This window comes from Pleurodeles waltl, chromosome 6 (assembly GCF_031143425.1).
Source record: "Pleurodeles waltl isolate 20211129_DDA chromosome 6, aPleWal1.hap1.20221129, whole genome shotgun sequence".
Taxonomy (NCBI): Eukaryota; Metazoa; Chordata; class Amphibia; order Caudata; family Salamandridae; genus Pleurodeles; species Pleurodeles waltl.
In genome coordinates, this window is record NC_090445.1 from 1,112,669,942 (window position 1) to 1,112,691,760 (window position 21,819).

Genomic DNA, 21,819 nt, shown 5'->3' on the forward strand with positions numbered 1-21,819 from the left:
TGATTTTTCCACCAGTCGTTTTACGATGTTCCCACCCGGCTGACAGGTAGAAACAGTGCAGCAGCATTGGCCTAGATTCCCTCAAAGAGCTTAGGCCAATGCCATCGCACATAACACCCCCGGAATGCGCACTGTCTGCCATAGCAGACAGTGTGCATTTTGAGGGTGCTGACAGGGGTGGCCCCTGCACTGCCCACAACATGGTCGTGGGCAGTGCAGGGGCCCCCTGTTGCCCACATTTCTGCCTTTCTGCCGCCCTTTTCATGGTAGGGACCCTGCCTGAAAAGGCTAGTGGAAAGGAAAGTCGTGATCAGCACTGCAGTGCCGAACTCGGTGTCACCGTGGTTGATGACGACTTTTATCGCCGCCAACCCGTTGGGATCCCTGAAACCGGTGGAGGCCTGCTGGCGGTCTGACTGCCAGGATCGTAATCCAGTGGTTGGACAGTCACCCGAGTTTGGCGGTCCTGGGACCGCCAAACTCGTAATCAGGTCCTTAAGTCTTTGGCGTAAAAAAATGCCTGGATCCCAACACACACAAAATATTCTGTAGAAGGGAGAATGCAAAATAATAATGACGCACATTCTGCAGTTTAGACCTGTAAACTTTTATTAGCAGGATATCAAATATACAAAAATCAAAAGCATCCCAAAGAGAAACACAATTTGATAGTTTCATACAGTAAGGTGCTAGCAGTAAGGTGCTTTGATGATCCTGAAAGGCTTGATTATAAAAGACATACAATAGGGAGAATACTTCTTAAGGTCACAGAAGTGTAAAGAAAAGTCAAACCTAAATTAATAAAAAAAAAAAAACAACCAAAGCTAAGGGCGTAACCATATTTTGGTTGCCAAAATATGTGTGTTACTTTGGCACTTTGTTCTTACTGTTGAGCATTTCTAGGCTCTCTCACTCTACTCAGATCACAAGTAAATGCAAAATATCATTGTCACACATAGTTCTTGCACTACAAACCAGAAACATTGATAGTCTACCTCTTAGTCTGCCTCCACCACACTATGTGAAGGAAAAACATCTCAGTTGCTTAACTAGAGAGGTGTGGCCAAAAAGCACTTACTTTGCACCCTGGTGGTAAAAGCATTAAACCACAAAGAACCAAAATAAAAGAATGGGAGAAACATGCCTGAGAGATTGGATTTTCATTATTATGGCTAGAGGTTGGTAAAACAAAACATCAGCCAACATGTCCATAGAAATCAGACCTCATTCAACAAGAGCAGAAACATATAGAACCCTAGTTAACATTAGCATTGAGGGATACAAAAAGATAGAATAGAAACATTGAGTAGAGAAAGGAGATTGAGTATTAAAATAGCACCAAAGTTAGCACCACTGGGATGGGACCCTAGCCACGACGACCCACAAGGCCCCGGTAAAATAGGACCATTCTTAATGGATTAAGGGGTCGATCGACTGAAATAGCATCCCAGGTGAAATTTGCAGCAAAAATCCTGAGGAAGCACCAAACCCAATATGGACACAGAGTTAGAACTACAGCACATATGAACACAGAGAAATATGTATAAGTGGGCCTGCAACCAACACAAGCAGGAAGCTGCAAACACGCACATCCTCAGTTAATAGAAGTGAATAAAGAGACTCCTGGAGATGAGGAAGCAGCCAAAAGAAAAAGAGTACCACAAATATGAACAACACCTAGAATTAGAAAAATAAAATCTCAAGCACAGGGACCTTGCCAGTAATGGTAGCACAGAGAAGCATATAGAGAGAGCACCACAGCCGGAAATATTACAGAAGGGAAGCTGGCCAACATAACCGACATCTTCTCAGTGACTGTACCAAGTGAGCATATGTTTGTCATACGGAGACGGGCCTTAGCCAACTAGTGAGCAAATATAGCATGTACATGATGGAGATGATGCGTCAGTCAACAGGAGTTGAAAGATGCCCACACAATATGATAGGATGCACTCTCATACACCGTCACAGATTTCTCCCCCCACCTTAACAATGGACCAACATATCCATTGGAGAGCACAGCACATAAGGAAGTGAGACCATAGAACAGTGGGCACAGAAACTATCTCCCAGATTAGGGAGGAGCCCTTTAGGAACTGCAGAAACAAATCTGCAGATCACTGTGGTGGAGAAGCTGAACCACCCCAGATAAGACCTGAGGAACGTAGGCTAGGGCAAGAAGAGGATCACTTGCCTCAACAGTGGGAGCATGAAGGAAGGCAAACTGACAGAGCAGACATGAAGTCCAAAGTAGAAAGAGGACACCAAGGATGTTAATATACAAGGGTGTGCAGTGGTCCAAGACACAGCCGCCAGAAAGAGCCTACCTTTACATCCCTTCCAGCTACGTCCCTGAGGCTCGGTCGCAATTGCACGCAAGCCATTCAGCCATGTATGAACTAGATGTAGGAATCAGAAGGAGTTTTGTTTCCTCCTCTCAATCTTTTTAGTTCTGAGAAGCACAATAAAAATATCATGAACTGATCACCCACCACCTACTAAGAAGGAATATAGAGAAGCCCTAAAGAGGAAACACAAGAACAACACAGAGAATTTAATTGTTAATAATAATATCACTTCCTAGCTAACATAATGAGTAAATACCCAGAATGTACTGTGTTTTAGAATCCATTTTATTTCAGGTTCTATTTTGTGTCACTTAAAGGAGCTTGCAAAATGTTTAATGTACCTCCTGGCATGCGTGCTTGACAGGCAATGACAGCAAGGCTTTCAGTAATGAGGAAGTCATGCGTACATGCCAATCTGCTGTTTTGCTAGACCTTAGATTGCATAAACCTAAATCCATATACAGTCAATTATTGTGAGATTATAAGTGGAAGAATGTTAAGAAATGTAGTATTCCAGATTATGCTCTGATTGGCTGTGTATTTTGCGAAAGATGTATTGAAAACTACACAAACACATGTAACTTGTTCTTCTGGGAGTTCAGAGGCAACTGCATCTAGAGTCCATGCAGCTCTCTATAACATTTCCATTTGAACCTTAATGCCTATTTGTCTTATTGACTGTAGGCTTCAACATACCTGGTGGAGAATGCTGGCATCAATTCTGCTACTTCTTGCTTAGATTCAACACGAGAAAAAATAACTAGTGGTAGCTAAAGCAAGGAAGACCCAAAAACAGTGCAACAGGAATTCAGTGTAGCCCCTTATCTCATTTTGCAGACATTGAATGTATGGAAGCATGGCTTTGAGTATTTAAATGAATTTCCATACATCGTCTGAAGCGACTCAGGTGTCACACATATCTGGAGGCTATAAATAGTCACAGTCCTTTGCCTCTTCCCTGTATCTATACACCTGTGACAGGTGAACAGAAACACTGCACAACGAAATCCATTCTGAAACTTTCTCCGGGGACACTGACACAAGGTAAAACCTGCTTCATGTTGTGTTAAAGAAAAAACGTTTGCGCAGGAAGTTGAAGTATCCTGGTATTTGCTTGTAGGCCCCTTTTGATGCCACTGCATGGGAGACCTGGAAATAGGATAACATATTTATTTTGGATAAGAGAAACATTTTCAGAATGCAACTATTTTACAATCTATCACATTTTAAATAAAGCATCTCTGCTTAGGGAACACATTTTGTTGTTACCTTCGGCTCCTTAGGGAGTTCAGACTTTATGGTAAACCTTCCATTTCAGATTACATTGTCTGTGACTAAGGTTACTATTCTAGAGTAACAGACTACTATAGCCAAAGCATATAAGACAGTTTTATTGCCCACTGTTGGCAATGCTGGATCAGCATGTGTTCTGCCTTGGTGAAATGCTCCGCAAGCTTAAAACCCATAAGAAGCTTGATAAGGTCATCAGTGGTCTTGGTAGTCCGTCTGGGTTCCCTGTATTCTCCACACTCTTTTAGATTCAAATGGAACTTATTCTATCAGTCTGGAACCCACAAGGCTATCATCTTCAGCTTGGGTTCCACATTGCCTTCATGCCCAGAATGAATACAATGTGGCCACCACTTCTTCACCTAGTTCCCTCTACACTATGCTTTGGTCCTCCTGTGACCCATATGATCCACATGAATCTCTTGCCCCTTACTTTAAGGACAGATCGCTTTTGATCACAACCATCAACCTCACCCCCATGTAACTTTCATTATCAGCTTCAATCGAGCCACTGATTTACTAACAACAACAAACATGAGGACAGGCACAGGAGACCTATTGGGAGGAACACACGCAAGAGACTGGTACTCCGGGGGGAGAGGTGGGGAAGACAGAGATGAAGAACAGAGCAGATATGGCAATCACAGACAGACAGGAAGGGGCCAACAATGGAGCACAACAACTAATTCCCTGAAAAACAAATATCCGGCATTGGCAATGAGGGCCAAAAAGAGACAAAATGGGCTGTGGGGGACAGAAATTGTGATGGATGAACATGGAAAACAAGGTCTGTGAAATACAATAATAGATTATGGAGAGATAGTTATAGGAAGAAGGGACTGATATAGGTGGAAGACAGTGCAGTGACACCTAGATGGTGACAAGCCATACCACAACACAAAGCTCTCAGCTATGAACATTTGCTAGGAACACAATTATATTTACAAGTATTGGAACTGCTGACATCCATCCAGCAATGCTTAAATTAGTTTGTCTGTTCTAAGACTACAAGAAATGTTAACAAGTCAAATAGTCCATGGCTGAATATATCAAACTGAATAAGAGTGCAGAAGGACTTATCCATTCAACAAAGCAAAATAAAACAAAATATTGAAAAAACAACAGTTAAACACAAAGGGCCCGATTTAGAGAGGTGGCGGATGTGGTACACATCACAAATGAGATGACCTTGTCCACCCAATCCTGAGTCCGGGCGTGTCATCTGGTGATGGGTGGACATTAAGTAGTTCGTTGTTTGAGCCTCCATTGCCTCTGTAGATGGAATATTTCCACTGATAACCCAATGGAGTAGTGGCCTCCAAAGTAAGGGCTTTAGACTGTCTGGCCTTTTAGGGTGAACTGAATATTCCTTACTTTTTCATGCTTTCACTGCCAGGGAAAATCTTATGGTAGGGGACAGGAAAAAAACAATGGCCTTCACATTGTGTGTGAAAAATGCCATGTTGTTGGGGTCATTGTTTTGTTGTGAATTTCAAAACCAAACTCTCACATTTGGAATTTGTTTTTGAAAAAACAAAAAAACAAAAACGTGAAACTTCGGTGTATAGCGTCAAAACCGATCACAGCTGCCCACCATGCTTGGCGGTTCCTCTCAAAGCACAGAGATGCTCACTGACCCAGCAATAATCTCTATATGTGCAAGTGGGCAATCAGTCAGGATGGTGGAAGGAATGTCCTTCACCACCCTGACATACTGTACTCTATCTGTCAAACATTAAATCAGGCCAAGAGTTTTGATTTCAAAACTCTACAGCAAGGGACAGCTAAGTGAAAGGGGATTAAGAAAAGATCCTAATAAAATATTTGCTACTCTAATTCATGCAAAACTATTCCAAAACAATATGCTATAAATTAATAGCTGCTGCTGTGGATAATTTGTTATGCCATTACAGATTTGTATGTGGCCAAGCTATTCAATAAAGCATAGGTACATTTCAGGACCGATACATCTATCCATCAATAGAACAGAATTCACAACTGTCCATTTTACGTATAAGCAAGAAAAATAATCTCACCTTGCCCACAATTCTTTTCCAGCTTTTGTTGCACTACATATCCAACATCCCCCATGACTGAGGGATGCTGCAACAGTCACCTATTCATAGTTAGCCCTGCGTTCCAGTATGCTGTTTATGCCCAACAAAGGCTGCAACTACAAAGTCAAGAGGAAAGCCATTCATTAACGACAGCACTTCTATGGCCCTGCGCATAATTAAAACATTCAGTGTGATATCACTGACAAATATTGTGCCTTATTCAGCAGTGCCCCCAATTCTAAGATAACACTTGTTTAAGATCAATACTGAGAATGGACCATAGTTACTGGACGATATTTCTTTCATCTTTTTTGTAGAAGGACATAAGCTTTCCTTGTTTTCTGCATTTATTCATTCATTCATTCAAGTAATGCGTTTAGCTCTTGGATGGCATTAAAATGCGGTCCTATGGCCATTACACAGAAAATGATCCACGCATTCACCAAATGCTAGAGAAGTAAATTGAAGGCTAGGTTTATGCAATAATGATTCTGTAGGTTCAAGCAAGTTCAAGTCAATTCATTTTGTGACCTTTGAACCCAGCCTTTAAATTTCTTTGGCAGCCCAATAAATTATGCTGAAATAGACTCAGCATTTCATCAGAATGTCAATGTTAAACTCCATCCAAGTGGCACTTATTATGGAATGAGGAGAGCTGCATGGCTCCTTTGTTCATCTTGTTGACTTAGCAAGTCAAAAATAACGTGTGTTGAGTAGAAGGATCCCTAAACTCTCATTTACTCTTACGTAGATGGAGGAGTTCACTGATTTGAGTGCCAGTCAAAAAGAAGCAAGTCAGACTTTTATCCCAGTACAGGCATCTTAGACTTCGGAGCCGATTTAGAGTTCGGCAAAGACGGTACTCTGCCACAATGTCAACTGAACAACCTCTCTGCCAAACGCTCATTCCGCCTGACCGATATAAAGGTAAGCGGACCACCAAGTTTGCGCTGATGAAGGAAAATATTCTCCTTTAGAGTAAACCTTCTGACAGCCTGCGGTAATAAGGAGTATTGGAGGTATGCCATCGGACCACCCACCCTATTTTTAGTGGTCATTTGTGTGGCTTTTGTTTTGTTTTGTTTTTTACTGTTCGTCACAGCCAGGTATGTCCTGGAGGTGAAGTGATAGTGCAAAAAGAAAATGACCCCCACACGCTATAGGAGAAATTTCTACTTTTGTGGTCATTAGATTTTTCTTATTTTTCAAAAACATACTCCAGCTTTGGGAGTTTGTTTTTGAAAAACAATCAAATTTACAAACGTTGCCTAACTGCCCATCATACTTGCTGAAGCCCCACACCAAGGTTTTCCTACACTGACAAGAACCACAACAGTGGTTCCTGCCAATGTATAGATATGTCCACATGGCCGGCAGACATCTCTAAATCAGGCGAGTGTAGTAAAGGCAAGGTGGCGGATGTGAAGTATTCCTCCAACCGAGCTTCATTCAAACCCTACATCACGCCCTTGGTTCTGTTTCTGCACTGCAAGCTCATTTTTACATTAAAATACAGGGTCCACATATGCAGGGATTTTGGCCTGGTGCCTTGTTCATTTCTTCCTTGTAGTGAATTTTGTATGTGTTAAGTGTACTTTTATAATTGGACCTGATACTGTTCTAAAAGATTGGGCACATGATGCACCTAGATAATGATCTGTGTTGAACACTGTAATTTCTTTTGACAACTCCATTAACTTGTTTGCTGTTTAGGTGGGGAAATAACTGGATCTACGGGAAAAACTCCTACCAAATCAATTAGTCTTTCATGCAGTATATCATGGTCCATAATGTGTGATCGGACAAAATACAACAAAAAGAGTAGCTAACATCAAGCGTTCTTTTTTGTTTTAATACTGTGCTGCTGTATAACAAGCAGAAGGATGCTTCCATATGACACACTTTACTGAAACTGAGCGGGCTGCATCCCTGAATGCTATTTGCATTGCCCTAAATGATGGTGATGTTGCAGGTTTGATTATTCTGGATTTTTCTGCTGCATGTGATACCTATCATTCTAGGCTTATCCAGTTATCTCAATGTAAGAGTGTATAAACTCAGGCATTCAATTAGATCAGCACTTCCCTAGTTGATCACATTCAAGCGGTCTCCCTCCTGCTTTGAATTTGCCTTTTGAACTAATGAATGTAGCCCTCATGGATCTCTCAGAACCACAATGTTTTACACCTACGTAGCACCTCTTGCAAGCCAAATTCAACATCCTGAGTTTGTGTTTAATGCTTCAGTAGATGACAATCAACTCCTCCTCACATTAGAAAGTGTTAAAGTAGAGGGTATCACACATTTTCTGAACTATCTCCGAGATGTCATGTACTTGCTGGTGTGGAACCCACGAAAATGAAATCTCAACAAAACCAAGTTCTTGGTCTTTGGAGAACATCCTTTGATTTCCACTTTCTTAAGGTGGCTATCTACTTTAGGCGACTCTCTTCCCCTTTATCTCAGGTTTGCAATCTCAGTGGAATATCAGACAAGTTATTTTCTTTTGTTCATGAGGAAGACAAGTTCGCTTTTACTTGCTTTTGGCTACTGAGAACCCCGAAAAAGAGCCTCTATTTCCATTTGTGAGAAAACACATTAATATAGATTACTATCTCCTTTTGCCTGGAATACAGAAAGAGCCAGTACTAGGGACTTCCTAAGTATCTCATCTCTCACCTCCATATCATACAGAACACTGCTAAATGAATGTTAGCTGGCATCAATCATCTCTCCCCAGTTCCTCAGGATCTGCTCACCATTTACTGACAGGTATAACCTTTAAGGTAGTTTGGACTGTCTATCAGTTAGTTCTGCTCACTGACCATCTTTTACTTTAAGGGTATTTCAAACCCTATTCGTACAAACACAGAACAAGTAACAAATCTTGTGGAGCCTCAAAAAGACGTTTCAAATTCTTTTGGAGAAGCACTCATTGCCTTTGCAGAAACGAATAAAGGCAATATAATGCCTTCTTTACGTTATGGTGCTATCAATGAAATAACCTTACAGAATATATATCTTCCATACATAACCTTTATCTACCAAAAGAGATGCAGAGTACATTCTCTTTAATCCAAAACATACTTCATGAGCAATTTACAATTTAATCTTGGGTCCTAGCAATTTAGGATTTGGGGCAAACCTTGCATTTTAATTATGTTAGGTTGAGCCAAAAGACTTAGGTTCAAATTGAACCTACTAACTATAATCTTTCTGAACTGAAATAACCATGGGGGGGGGGGGGGGGGGGGGGGTCTATATTCAACAAAGTTGTGGTTGTACAACAGAATATTGCCAACAAAATGGAATTACGTGCATATTGAGTCAAAAAATATTGTCTACAATAATATTGAGTTTACATACATACTTCGAAAGTAAAATACTACAATATTGTGTCAAAAATATTGTGGAACAGACTATCACCCACAAAGATTAGTATACACACAGAGATCGAGAGAGGCAGAGCCAGACAGTGTAATAAGTAATGTATTTCAAATATTACACTACAAGATAACAAGTAAAATGAATGGTTTTCGTAAATAATGAAAACAATATTTATTAACAATATGAAGCAATTAATTAAACAATTTTAATACACATTAAATTAAAAAAAGTTAGCCATCTAAATAGCCAAAATATATATGTAACCACATTTGAGTATTAAAATACAAAAAATAGATATAATACTGTAAATTAAATATATAGAAGAAATATTAAAACAATATTAAATAATGTCTAATAAGTCAAACATTAAAATAAACCAACATGCATTAGCAAAAACATTTAAAAAAATATTTTATAGAAAGAAAAAATAAAAATATATATTGAAAACTATATTTCATTTTTTTAATCTATTCAACTTCAAAGAACTCACACTAACTTGTATACTTTAACTTTTAACAAAATAAGAGAAAAAGTACTTTAGAGAGGTTGTATTTACTATTACAATGTAAGCAAGAGAAGGGAAATTGTTAGACCTTGGAGAGGTGAGCTTTACTATTCATACCATTATAATTTTATAACTTTTCACCCAATTCTCCTACAAACCCAACAACCTGTGACAACAAATGTAAATTAGTGATTAGACTAAGAATACTATGCATTAATATTACAATAAACTGAAAAAATAACATAATTAATAAACCATGTAACATAAATAATAACCAATTACATAATGAAAATAAAAAATAAATAACAATAAGAAAGAATGTTTTCATTTGAAGAATTTCCCAACCTATTAATAGGTTGACCTAACTGCTCACTATGAAAGTAAAGGTTACTAATTAAATGTAAAAAATGTAATTATACTTTGAAAATTACTAACTATACTAAAACAAAATTACAATTATATTGATAATAATACTAACACCTAATGTTATACTGCTTAAACATATTAAATTAATAACCATATTTATTACAACTATATGAAAGTAAATATAAAATATAACAAAATTACAACAAAATTATATTCTTATCTTAGCTGTTCTGTTCATCAACATTTTTAATTGACAATGTTTTTGACAAAATGTTCATGTCACACGATATGTTGGGTTTGATATTTGTGTCATTTACCCAAGATGCTTTACTTTTCTGATAATTAAATGTTCCTTTCATCAAAGTAACATAGGAAGCAATGTGGACAATTCTCAATGGATTCTATAGTCAAAGGAGGGTCCACATTCTGCTGCTGATTGCAGTGAAGGGTCTCTCAAGTTTGGGCATCATCGATCACAGATCACCAGCACATATTAATGTCCTATACTCATTTCTGAAAAGTAACATATAAGAATAGGATGAGTTACTTACTAGTGCCCTTCCAGATTTCCAATTGCTAAAGAAAAGAGGGAGAGGGGATACCTGCTTTGTTCCTTTGTTCCTTGTTATATTCAAAAGATTTACAATCTTATCCTGGTTGTCACCATTATGGCACGTGATTAATCAGGTAGCCCTTTAACATTGTGAATACGAATATGGCTAAAACATATTGCTTTCAACACATACAGTAAATATTGCTAAGTAATGGTATTGAAAGGCTCCTCAGCATCAACACAGAGTATCACACCAGAAAGGCTGATCTTTCCCAGTAGCTATGTAACATCTGACAATTGTCTTCCACTTATCCTCCCCTAATAAAACCTGCACGATCTTGTTAGTGAAGTCTTCCATTCTGCGTGCACAAACTGGTTCGTAACTTGGCATCAATATTCATCAATTATATGGGGCAGAAAACCCACACAGGTTTCCGTATCTTTGTCTTTAAAGAAAATTGTAGACAGAGAAATAGGCTTTACCATGCAAATAAGAATGCAAGTAAGTATCACTCGGGTATTTTGTATCTTTACCATGCAGGTAATTGTTTTTTAATACAATCATTTGTAAGTAATTAAAAAAAATAGCTATGTGCAGGTATTTTTATGTCATTTAAAAAGATGTGGTTCAGGTGCAAACAGAGGTAAGGAATGGTAATGGTGATTTTAGGATTTAAAGGTGGGTACCTGTAAAGGGAGGTAAGGGTAATCTTAGGATTGAGAGGCAAGTAGCAGTAAAGGGAGTTAAGGGTAATTTTATCCCTTAAGGGATGGATAGAGTTAAAGGGAGGTAAGGGTGATTGTAGTGATTAGAGGTGGGCAGAGGTAATGGATGGTAGGGGCAATTTTAGAGATGGGTACAGGTAAAGGGAGGTATGGGTAAGTAAATATATATTCACTGAAGAAAAAAAAACAAAGGTTACAGGGACATTATAGTTAGGTTCTGAATTTACTCGTACAAAACCACAGAAATTCAGCAGTTATAGTCAAAGTTCTTTTAAGTAACTATAACTTGCACCCTAAGGTAACTATAACTCGCGCATTTGCCATGTACAGTTTTCTTATCAATAATTTTATTGCAAATGTTGCAGTGCTAATATCCAAGATGCCATACAAGATCTCATCAATGATTTAATATGTGGTTTCATTAGCCACAAATTTTAGTCCTGATTTCTATACATTAATGTGGTAACCGATAACATCTTGCACCGGGGGCTTAAAGGAGTCAAGGTGTTTGGGGATGCAATAATGGTCAAATATCTTCCACTTTGCTGCATAGCAGGCTTGTGTAGTAGACCTGTGTGACTCATGCAATATGTACATGCACTCCTGACAAAGGCACAGGTAGCTGAACTCCAGGATATCTGCTGCTAGTTTAAGTTGGCTGAGATATGGGTGAGTTATCTGACATTGGTTTCTGGTGAGAAGGCTGGTCTGTTGGGGAGCTTCTTCAGCTGAGCTGTTTAACATCTTCACAAGTGTTGGGTACCATGCTTGTCTGGCCCACATGGGAACTGTTTGAGAAGTCTGCAGCATCTTCTGTACCATGTGTGGAAAGAGCAGGAAAGGCAGAGAAGCAAAGATCCCTGACCAATTCATCCATAGTGCATTGCCCCTTGACTATGGCTGTGGGTACCTGGAGGTAAAGTCTAGAGACATTGTATTTTCCAGGGTGGCAAAGAGGTCTATTTGTGGAGTGCCCCAACATTGGAAGCAGTGGCGTAGGGCTTGAGGGTGGAGCTCCCACTCGAGGACTTGTTGGTGTGTCTTACCACTGCAGGACTGCCAAGTCGTTTTCCAACTCCCCGGAACGTACTCCAAGTGGAGGTGTATGTGGTGACTGAATAACAGAGTTGCAGTGCTGATCGAGATAAAGAGAGAGATTAAGTGCCACACTGCTTTGGAGGCAACACCTCACGGTCTTTTTGTCTGTGTTGATCTAGAGTATTTTGCCCTGAATGAGTGGATGGAAAGCCTTGAGAGCAAGATATATAGCAAGAAACTCAAGGTAGTTTATGTGGCTGACATGGTACTGGGTGGTCCACATTCCCTGTATAATCATGTGGTTGAGATGCACTCCTCAGTTACTAAAGAGGTGTCTAATGATAGTGACTTGCGGAATGAGGTCTGGGAAAGATCTGTCCTCCAACAGATTGTTGCTGTTCTATTACTACAGAGAGCAATGAGTGCTGTTCTTCACCAACAGAAGACCTTACCAGTGACCATATGTTTGTGACCACTGGGTCGAAAGAGATTCCTGTAGTAGATGCAAATGGAGTCAGGCGTGGGGTACTATGGCGATACAAGGGTCCATCCTGCCTAAAAAGAACATAAAAGCTCCCATTATGAGTTGAGGATAGGGCAGAAAAAGAGGTAAGCTGCTGAAATGGCAAAACTCTTTGTAAAATGGGATAGGCTTTGCCTGTGACCGAGTTAAGAAATATAGCAAGGAAGGGCCGAAACTGGTGGGATTTTGTGCCATTTACTCTAAAGCCAAGGCTGTGAAGCCCAGAGCTGGTGGACATGCATGATGCTTGCCAGTGCTCTTAATCGGCCAATCGTCAAGGTAGGGTAATATGTGCCTTCCTCTCTTCTTTGAATGGGAAGCTACTACAGCCAAGCACTTAGTGAAGACTCTTGGAGCAGCAGCGACCTAGAAGAGACGCACTCTTAACTGATAGTGGTGGCCACTCACCATAAACGTGTGGCTGCGTCAGTAGACATGATGGATGGGAATACGAACAGTAGATGTCTAAACCAGTCATGTAGTCATCTTGGTGGATCTGTCAGAGTGTGTGTTTCTCCAGCAACACCAGGCACAAGCACACTATTTTCAGGGTGTGTTTGGCATGCAGAGCCCTGATCGTAGCGAATGTAGCTTGAAAAGTTCTTACTGGTCTTCATCCTTTTGATATTTTGCCAGCTATGTTGTTTGTGATGGCCCAGAACAATGGTCATGCTAATGTGGTCCAGTCTGCCTCTTGCCTACAGGCTACAGAGTCTTGCTGTTGCCCTTCAATTGCTTTGGTTCAACACTGCTATTTAGATGTTGGATACCTTTCCAAGTGCTCCTCTCTACACTCCGGAAACAAACAGCCCACAGCTCATTTTATACTTCAGGCCTCTTCAAGCCCATTAACTCTCCATTTCCCTGTGATAGCCAATAATACTGCAATCATTCTCACCCCCAGAAATTCAAGGTTTGAGATCACTAACAGTTCCAATGTCTTCTCTAACCAAACTGCATTTGTACTCTAAGTATGTACATGCTGTTTCAGATAACTTCATGCTGAAGCATAGGTACACCTCTTGTTCTGTATTTCCTTTGGCTCCTTTGTATCTCTGTTCTAAGAGGTTCCACCATCCAGCCAACAAATGGTGCTTTCAATGGGACCCAAAGTAGAGGTGACCTCCTAGTGCCCTAGGGAAAACAGCTTGCATTCAAAAAGTTATAAAACATTGTTTTCAATAAAAGGCTGTCAGTCAAAGAACAGCATCCATTTAAAAACAAACGTAGAAATAAGGCTGTGGTTTTAAAGAATTATAGGTGTTAATAACTTGTCAAGCATGGGCCAGTTTCACCAGGATCGCTTTATCTTCTTGCACCCTCCACATAAACATTAAATTCATCAAGTACGAAACTCCATCCTCCAGTATGAACTCTGTTCATTGAACATCCAGCTGTCTATTGACCTCACATAATGCCTTTTCCATAATGTGAACTGGACTAGATGAATTTGCGTTACATGAAGAGGTGGTTTTCCAATTATATTCGACCCATGGTGCTCTAGTCCACCGTTTTAAAGGTGCTAACTTTACAACGCAGTGGGGCTGAGAACTGGGCTGCTCTCTTCATGGAATACCCAGAATGAGTATTTATTTTATCTTCATGTTTTAGAATAAGTATAATATTTCCCTCTCTTTTGTTATTGATAAGGGTGTCCATCTTTGTAGGTAAGTTTCAGTTCCATCATGGAGTAATTATATACTCATTGAAACACACGAATAAGGTAGCCGACTCTTTTTTAGCTTGGTCGCTTTAATTCTGCAACACTGCACCTTCTTAACGTCCTAAATCATGTGCACGATCTAACATGCACTTTGGTTCTAAATAAAATGCATTATCTCCTCCTCGCAGCTGCGATGAAGGAGGTAGGTCCGCCGGCGCCTTATTGAAAATGCAAGTCAATTTAGATTAGGACTGTTACGGTCTTTCTAGTTATCAGTATACTTATCTGAATGTATACGTCAGTTCTGTCTAGGACCAGCAAGGCTTCCCGGTCTATACTGATTTGTATCTTTCTAAACATTATTTAGAGTCCCTTCTAAATTGCACATAATTCATTCATTTGGATTTAGGCGATATCTCCATGAACGGTTGGGGTTCCTTGGCATTGACGGAACAGACAATTCAACCTGGCTCAATGTGGACACAAGCGTTAGTAGAGCATCTGTGCCAACTGCGTCCACAGGAACTGGTGGCAAAGTGTCTTGCTACTCTAATTCAGTTCACGGAGGCTTTCCCATGAAACTGCAATTATTATGTTTATGGTTGGAGGTCTTGCTGCTCCTATCCTCTGGTGTCTGCTGTTCTTACTTTGTCCTGATGATGACCCTGTTCTAAGTAAATGTCAAGGGGTCGAAACATTGACAGTAATATATGTGGATTGTTTTTTTTTATAATTTTGATTGTGGTTTTCACCACTAATAATGAGTGCTGTTCATAACATATTGTTCAAATCAGTCACATGTACGTATGTTTTTGTATGTAGCACAAGCACACTTTTTAATCATTTTATGAACGTTCACTGCACCTTCACTTTGTAAGAGTACCTTGTTTTAAAAAAAATATAAATGTTGTGTCAGGTTATTATGAACCGCTTTTGCAAGATATTCATAAACGCAATTATCGCACAACTGATTAAAATTGCGTAGGAGTAGTTTTGTGTGACACTATTTCAAGGGAAGTCAGGGCTAGTTCCCCCATAGGGATCCATCCCTCTTAGATCATCATTTTCCGACCCGGGTTGCCCCATTTTTCTAATAATAATGCAATGATTGTTAGGCATTGCCTAAGCGGAATCTGAATGTTAGTTTCAAGTTCTACTTGTTTATTTTAAGCCAGACTCGTGCAGCTTATGAGTTGCTCTCTGCCAGTCTGAATGTATGGTACATTTTTTGGAAAACAGCATTTTAAAGTGAGTTATTGTTTTATTAAGCCCAGCTCTAGGTGGAATTGAGCCTGTGATGTGTAATTTGGGATGGATGGGCTTTTGCGATTAGCAGATCTAATAACCTTGCCACGTTGCTTCCTGAAATTATTGCACAGCAGTACATGATGGAGAGGAGCAGCTACACTGCCATGGCCCTTCTGTAGTGGCCCTAAAATGGGACCTTGAAGTGATCTTAAAAGTCTACAGAATAACGAAGTCAGGGGATTTCATTATGTCCATATGTGGAACAGATGTGCCTCGAGTCAAATACCATCCTATGGTGTTTGTAATTTGATTCTACAGATAGCTGCGACTCAATCACGATCCATGATCCAGATGTGTTTTTATTTCTTTATGAATTTCACAGCTTTTGATTTCGTGATTGATTTCAAATTGATGCCACTTTGTTTTTTCCCAAAGTACAGAGTCTAGAAGCTGTTGTAGAAGACAGGCTTTTTGGCTCATTAAGAGCAGGCCATCGGCCTATGAAATGTGGGTAAAGCGGTAGCCCCTTAGATTTGGAGAATGTGATTTTATAAGATCCAACTCTACGGAGAAGCTTCAAATGTAGATGTTAAAGACCAATCGTAGTGTATGTTTTCTGCCAGAGCTTGGTGCAGTGTCCGAGCCTGATGCTTACCCATGTTTCTTTGTAGAGAAGTTGGATGGCTCTTTTTCAGCAGGTTCCCAAAGCTGGTGAGTTTCTACAATGTAGATCTTGCAGGACCCTATCAAATACCACCTCCACATTAATGAAGCAAACAAAGTGTTGATTTTGCAATAAAACCCTTTTCAATAAAGAGAGTTAGGGGTAACAAATTTGAAAGGGTGCCCTGACCGGCACAGAAACCTGTTTAATACCATGGAATAAGTGAAAGGTTGACAACCCAGTCTTGTAGATCACGCAGTACTAGGCTTTCAAAGTATTTAGAATTTAAAACCGAGAAGAGTTACGGGTCAGTAATTTGCTGGGTCACCTCTATCACCTCCTTTGAAAATTTGTTGGCTTATGGATCGATACCACAAATCTGAGACTGCCTGCCTGCGCTCACAGCACTAAAAGGGAGGTTGGGTTCTTTTCCCCATAACTTTGAGAAGGCTTTGAACAGGGCAGAATGTAATCAATTCAGTCCCGGGCCCGCCTATACTGCTCTTTCTTATGATAGTTTCGATTGAGCTTGTTTTTCACTCAGCTGGCCCAGATTGCCTATTAGATGGCCCCGTTTTAAACCTGGCTGTTGCAGATCTTGTGCCCAGTCTGAATTCTCCACCTTGTTTGCTTCAATCCTTTGGGTCCAGCAGATTTGATGCAGGCACCCCGGTGAACGGACTGCTAGATCCTATAAGAGTCCTGTCAACTGCACATTCACTTAGCTCCGTTAACTTAGGGGCTGCTACTATGGCCAATTGTGTATTGGGTGATCGTCCACCTAGCCCAGGTGACATGGATGAAAGTGCGATAGTTAATTGAGCATTTGTTGGAAAACAAAAGTTATCTCTCAATCCGATATCAATAAACTCCTCTGGCTCAACAGAACGTTTTTGCAGATGGTGAACCTCAGACTCCTCGCTTATGTTTGCGCTGCTAACTGCAGTGTTATCCTTGTGTAATTCATTATTTTCCAAAAAGCTCTAGAGTTTCTGGTGTTGAATATATGGAGTATTTTGGCACAAGACATGTCAGTATACTATTATTTAGAAATCCAAACTGTCCTCCTAAACTCTCAGTGCAGTTTCCTCACTTTATCTTGTTGCAATTGGCATGGTGATTCTGTTTCAACCGGGGGCACTCTCTGTTTAGCATCCTTTTTATTGCAGTGACATGTTTTCACATCCAGAGGGGGATATTTATTGTGGCATGTCAATTAAAATGAGATGGCTTTCACTCCACAATACTTTGCTATCAAAGTTTTGCAGCACTGTTCCCAGTCATTAATTGTGTTAGGCAGAGCAAATGGGTATTCATTTAATAGGTTTACACACTCTTACAAGTTTTTCTTGCCGCGGTACTTGCCATCGCAACTGCTTCAAATATTCTGTGTTTGAATCTGAAATAAATATGTTGGCTGTAAGGTGAAGGTGTGGCTGGAAATTCCCTGTTGTTGTCAGTGGTTTATCGTCGATTTCTTCGTGCTCAGTGATTCGGAAATCTATGATGTATTTAAAAAAAAAAGCTAAACATGCAGCTGTATAGTCTATCATAGCGATGGACTTTTTCGACATGTGCATCCAGGTTGGTGGTTTGTCCACTTTGAATCTCCAATTTAAGATTTAGAATGTTGTGGCTGTTCAACATGAAGCAAGCCGAACTGCCTATGTATCGCTTCACCTTAATGGAGGAACTGCCTAATCCAGAATATTCCATATTGCCTTTTGTGCTGCTATGCTTTTGTCATACTCTTGCAGATTAAACAGTTTTAAGTTAAAATCCGCATAGATTTTTATGAGTTGTGCAAAATAAAATGACATCAGATTATTAAGGGTTGAAGATGGCCGCCTCTTGATAAGCTCCAGGGACACTTGCATTTATCAACTAAGTTTCACGACTCTTAGACAATTTTTTATATTTTATTAGCAGCATATCTGAATATCTGTGGCAAGCGCTTCCTGGGGAACCCACGTTTGAGGCTTTGCATGCTGTTTAGAAGGCATTGTTCACCCTGAGCTTTCCACCAACCCTTCATGTAAACTGCTACTTATGCTTCCTGTCAGGAGAGCGGAGTCATAGTCATGAAAGGGCATGGCTGAGGCCTTCATCACTCCCACAGGTAGTTTTAGCTGCTGCACAGGCTACTTCTGGAGTGATTTTATTGTCTAAGTGTATATTTCCTTCATTTAAAGTTCATTTGATGCCAGTTTAAGTAATGTATTAAATATGGAAGGAAAGAATGTGCATGTTTTAAATGACAAATGTAAACAAATAAATTCTCCTCCACCAGTTAAGTCAAAAATTGTTGATTCCAATGAGGCTTCCTTAAATACTTTCTTGGAAGAATTATAAGCGGTATGTTTGACTACAGAAAACATTGTGTCAGGCATTAAAAATATCTGCAAAGAAATGGCTAGTCTCTCAATGAAAATCTCCAATAATGCAATACAAATTCAGGATAACAAGGCAACAATTGACAGTATGACACCTCTTACTTCAAAAATTTAACCTATGAATAATCTATTACTTGACTTAAAAAATCATAATAGACAGTATAACTTGTGCATCTTTAATTTACCTGAAAATATTGAAGGCAAAGACTGCAGATGATATTTGGAGACCTTATCGCCCGTTTTTTTTACATTTAAAATTTCCAGAGAAATTTGAAATCGACAAGGTACATAGAATTTATTCTCATCGAAATCTAAGCACTATTAAGCCACATCAAGTCATCATCACCTAGCAATGATCCAGAAAGCAGCAAGAGAGATTACAACCTTAATGGTCAATGGAAATATATTCATCATACATCAGGACTTTTCCAAAGAATCTGTCAAAGCTCGCAAGGAATTCACTGAACTTTGACTTTAAGAAGCTGTGGATTTAAATATGGCCTTTTTGATCATCTATTATGAGAATTTGGAAAATTGGTATTTCAAAATCTTTTGCCGCCTTAATGATCTTCGTGCCTTTTAGATCAGCATTCGACAGTCACCAGGGAGATGAATGATACCTCTGTGAGGGCACTGTCTAGGCAGGTCACTAATGCACATGCATGTGGGCAATTCCGGACTATTTATGCTTCCATGTTGTCTTTTTTATGTCCTTCCTTTTTTCTCCTTTCATCTACCTTTAGAGCTACTTCTCAGTCCTACAAGCTACATTTTTCTTTCTTTTTACAGACTTTTCTCATTGCTGAATATGGATAATGTTAATAAAATTTAATAGTTTCTTTTAATTTGTAAGACACCCTGTTAAAGGAACTAAAGTTTTAGAATATTTTGCAACACATGAAGCAGACCTCTGTCTACTTCAAAAGACAGATTCAGTGGTCCCCAACCTTTTGGCTTCCGTGAACACCCAATTTATCATTATTGGAACCCGGGGTGACACCCATTGAATCATTATGGGAATCCGGGGACCCCCCCCCCACTGAGTCAATACTGAAAGCTGGGGAGCTAATCTGTTAATATTATTTAATTTTCTAAGTAGTCACGGACACCCTGATATAGAGGATACTGTTTTATCATATATGAATAAAAAATGGGTTGGCAATATTTCTTCTCCTGAAGTTAACAAAAACAACTGTGCTGCTATCCTTTTTTTCACAGAAAGCTAAATATTCAAATACAGAACAAATGTTCAGATACAGATGATTGGTATATCATAGCAAAAATTAAAATTGATACTACCATTTTTTGTCTGATGTATACGGCCCAACAAACGATGATCCTAAGTTTTGGTGTCTCTACCTCTGAAGTGATTAAATTAGGTAATGCCCCACAGACGTTCTCAAACTAAACATCTTCCTCCTAAATCATTTTCAATTTTAAATCTTTTTTAAACCTACAAAATTGGTAGACATTTGGTGTCTACATCACCCAAAGGAGAAACAGTTTTCAGTTTTTTAAAACCCTCATAATAACCTATTCTCAAAATGATTATTAATATTCCGTCATGTAATCCAATCAATTTCTGATTCTATAATTCATAATATTCATCTTTCTGACCATGCACTTATTTCAAGTGTTTTACAATGTAACTCCATGCAGCAACACCAATCTCGCTGGCGTATGACTCAGAATATTATACTCAATGACAAAATAAATCAAAACTTTTGTCAGCATTACGTGAAAATTGTTTTCAAACCAAAAGGATCTCCTTCACCTGTAAATCGTTGGGATGCATTTAGAGGCTATGTCAGAGGGGTAACGATATCAATTATGGCACATGACATAAAACATTTAACTCTAAATTTAAATACTTGTATAAACAAATACCAAAACATGAAGGACTATTTATTACATCTAAGCATAATAAATACAAAAACAATTACCGAAATTTCGATACAAGTTAAACTCCATGTTATACAAATGAGGTGGCATACAAATTTCAAATAATAAGGCTAAAGTTTACTTCAAAGCTAATAGATCTGGCTGACTTTTAGCAAATTATCTCCGTATTAAAAAAAGATAAAATCAAGATTAATGCAATCTATGGCTTAAATGGTAAACTAGCATTACCTCATGAAGAAGTAACACATTTTAAAAATTCTATTAATATTTATACTGTAATCCCCCAACTACATATACGTGTAATATTGACAATTTGTTTGCAAATTTGTGGTCTAGAAAAAATATCGAGTCAGTACAAGATAAATTACATGTACCAATTTCTTTAGAAGGAATTAATTTAGCTATTAAATCTCTTAACCTGGATAAGTCACCAGGACTAGATGGTATACATGATGAATTTTCTCCTTAACTATACCTCACTTACTTAAACTATTTAATCACTTTAGTATTTCAGGAGCAACTTCAGGATCCTACACTGAAGCTTTGATTACAGATCTTCCAAAATCTAATAAAAATCACACCATTAAATAGAATTACTGCTCTTTATATTTAATTTACCTAGAATGTAAAGTTTATACAGAAAGTCTTGCAACCAGGATGGATTTTGTGTTTGATAGTATCGTTCACATTGACCAAACTGGTTTCATGAAATATAGGCATTCTGTAAATACCAATAAATTTTTATTCCTGTAACTAAGGCCATATCATCTTTATCTCTACCCTCTGGTGTCGTAGCATTAGATGCTGAAAAAGCGTGCTACAAAATACATTAGCAGTAGCTATTTCGTACTTTATCTAAATTTAATTCTGGCAATTCCTTTATTTGCATGATCTCAGCCCTCTATTCTGGACAATCCGCAGACTTTTTATAAATGGCCTGATATCTAAGATTTTTTTTTTACTTTTTAGAGGCACTTGTCAAGGATGTCCCTTATCACCTTTACTTTTTCTCCTTGCTATTGAACCTTTACTCATTGCCATCAGAACTAGTATGGAAATAAAAGGTATTACTTTAATTATGTTGATATAAAATCTTCAGCATATGCAGATGACATTTTACTGAATATTAGTAATCCTGATTATTCCATTTATCATT

At 38.9% G+C, this 21,819-nt stretch overlaps 1 protein-coding gene across 7 annotated transcripts in view; it reads right to left on the reverse strand.

Annotated features, from left to right (window-relative positions):
- Nucleotides 1-591: 591 nt before the first annotated feature.
- CASP9 (caspase 9) overlaps nt 592-21,819 on the reverse strand; it is a 191,539-nt gene continuing 170,311 nt past the window's right edge. For 5 of the 7 annotated variants that reach the window (XR_011204980.1, XM_069240263.1, XM_069240267.1 and 2 more), the window contains one exon: nt 592-3,497. Coding sequence is in view for 6 of the 7 variants with exons in the window: in XM_069240263.1 (XP_069096364.1) it covers nt 3,170-3,497 (328 nt within the window). In the remaining variant the exon portion in view is untranslated. Of the gene's footprint in view, nt 3,498-10,358; nt 10,467-21,819 lie in introns of those variants that run through there. The other 2 variants (XM_069240269.1, XM_069240265.1) reach the window with 2 other exon arrangements.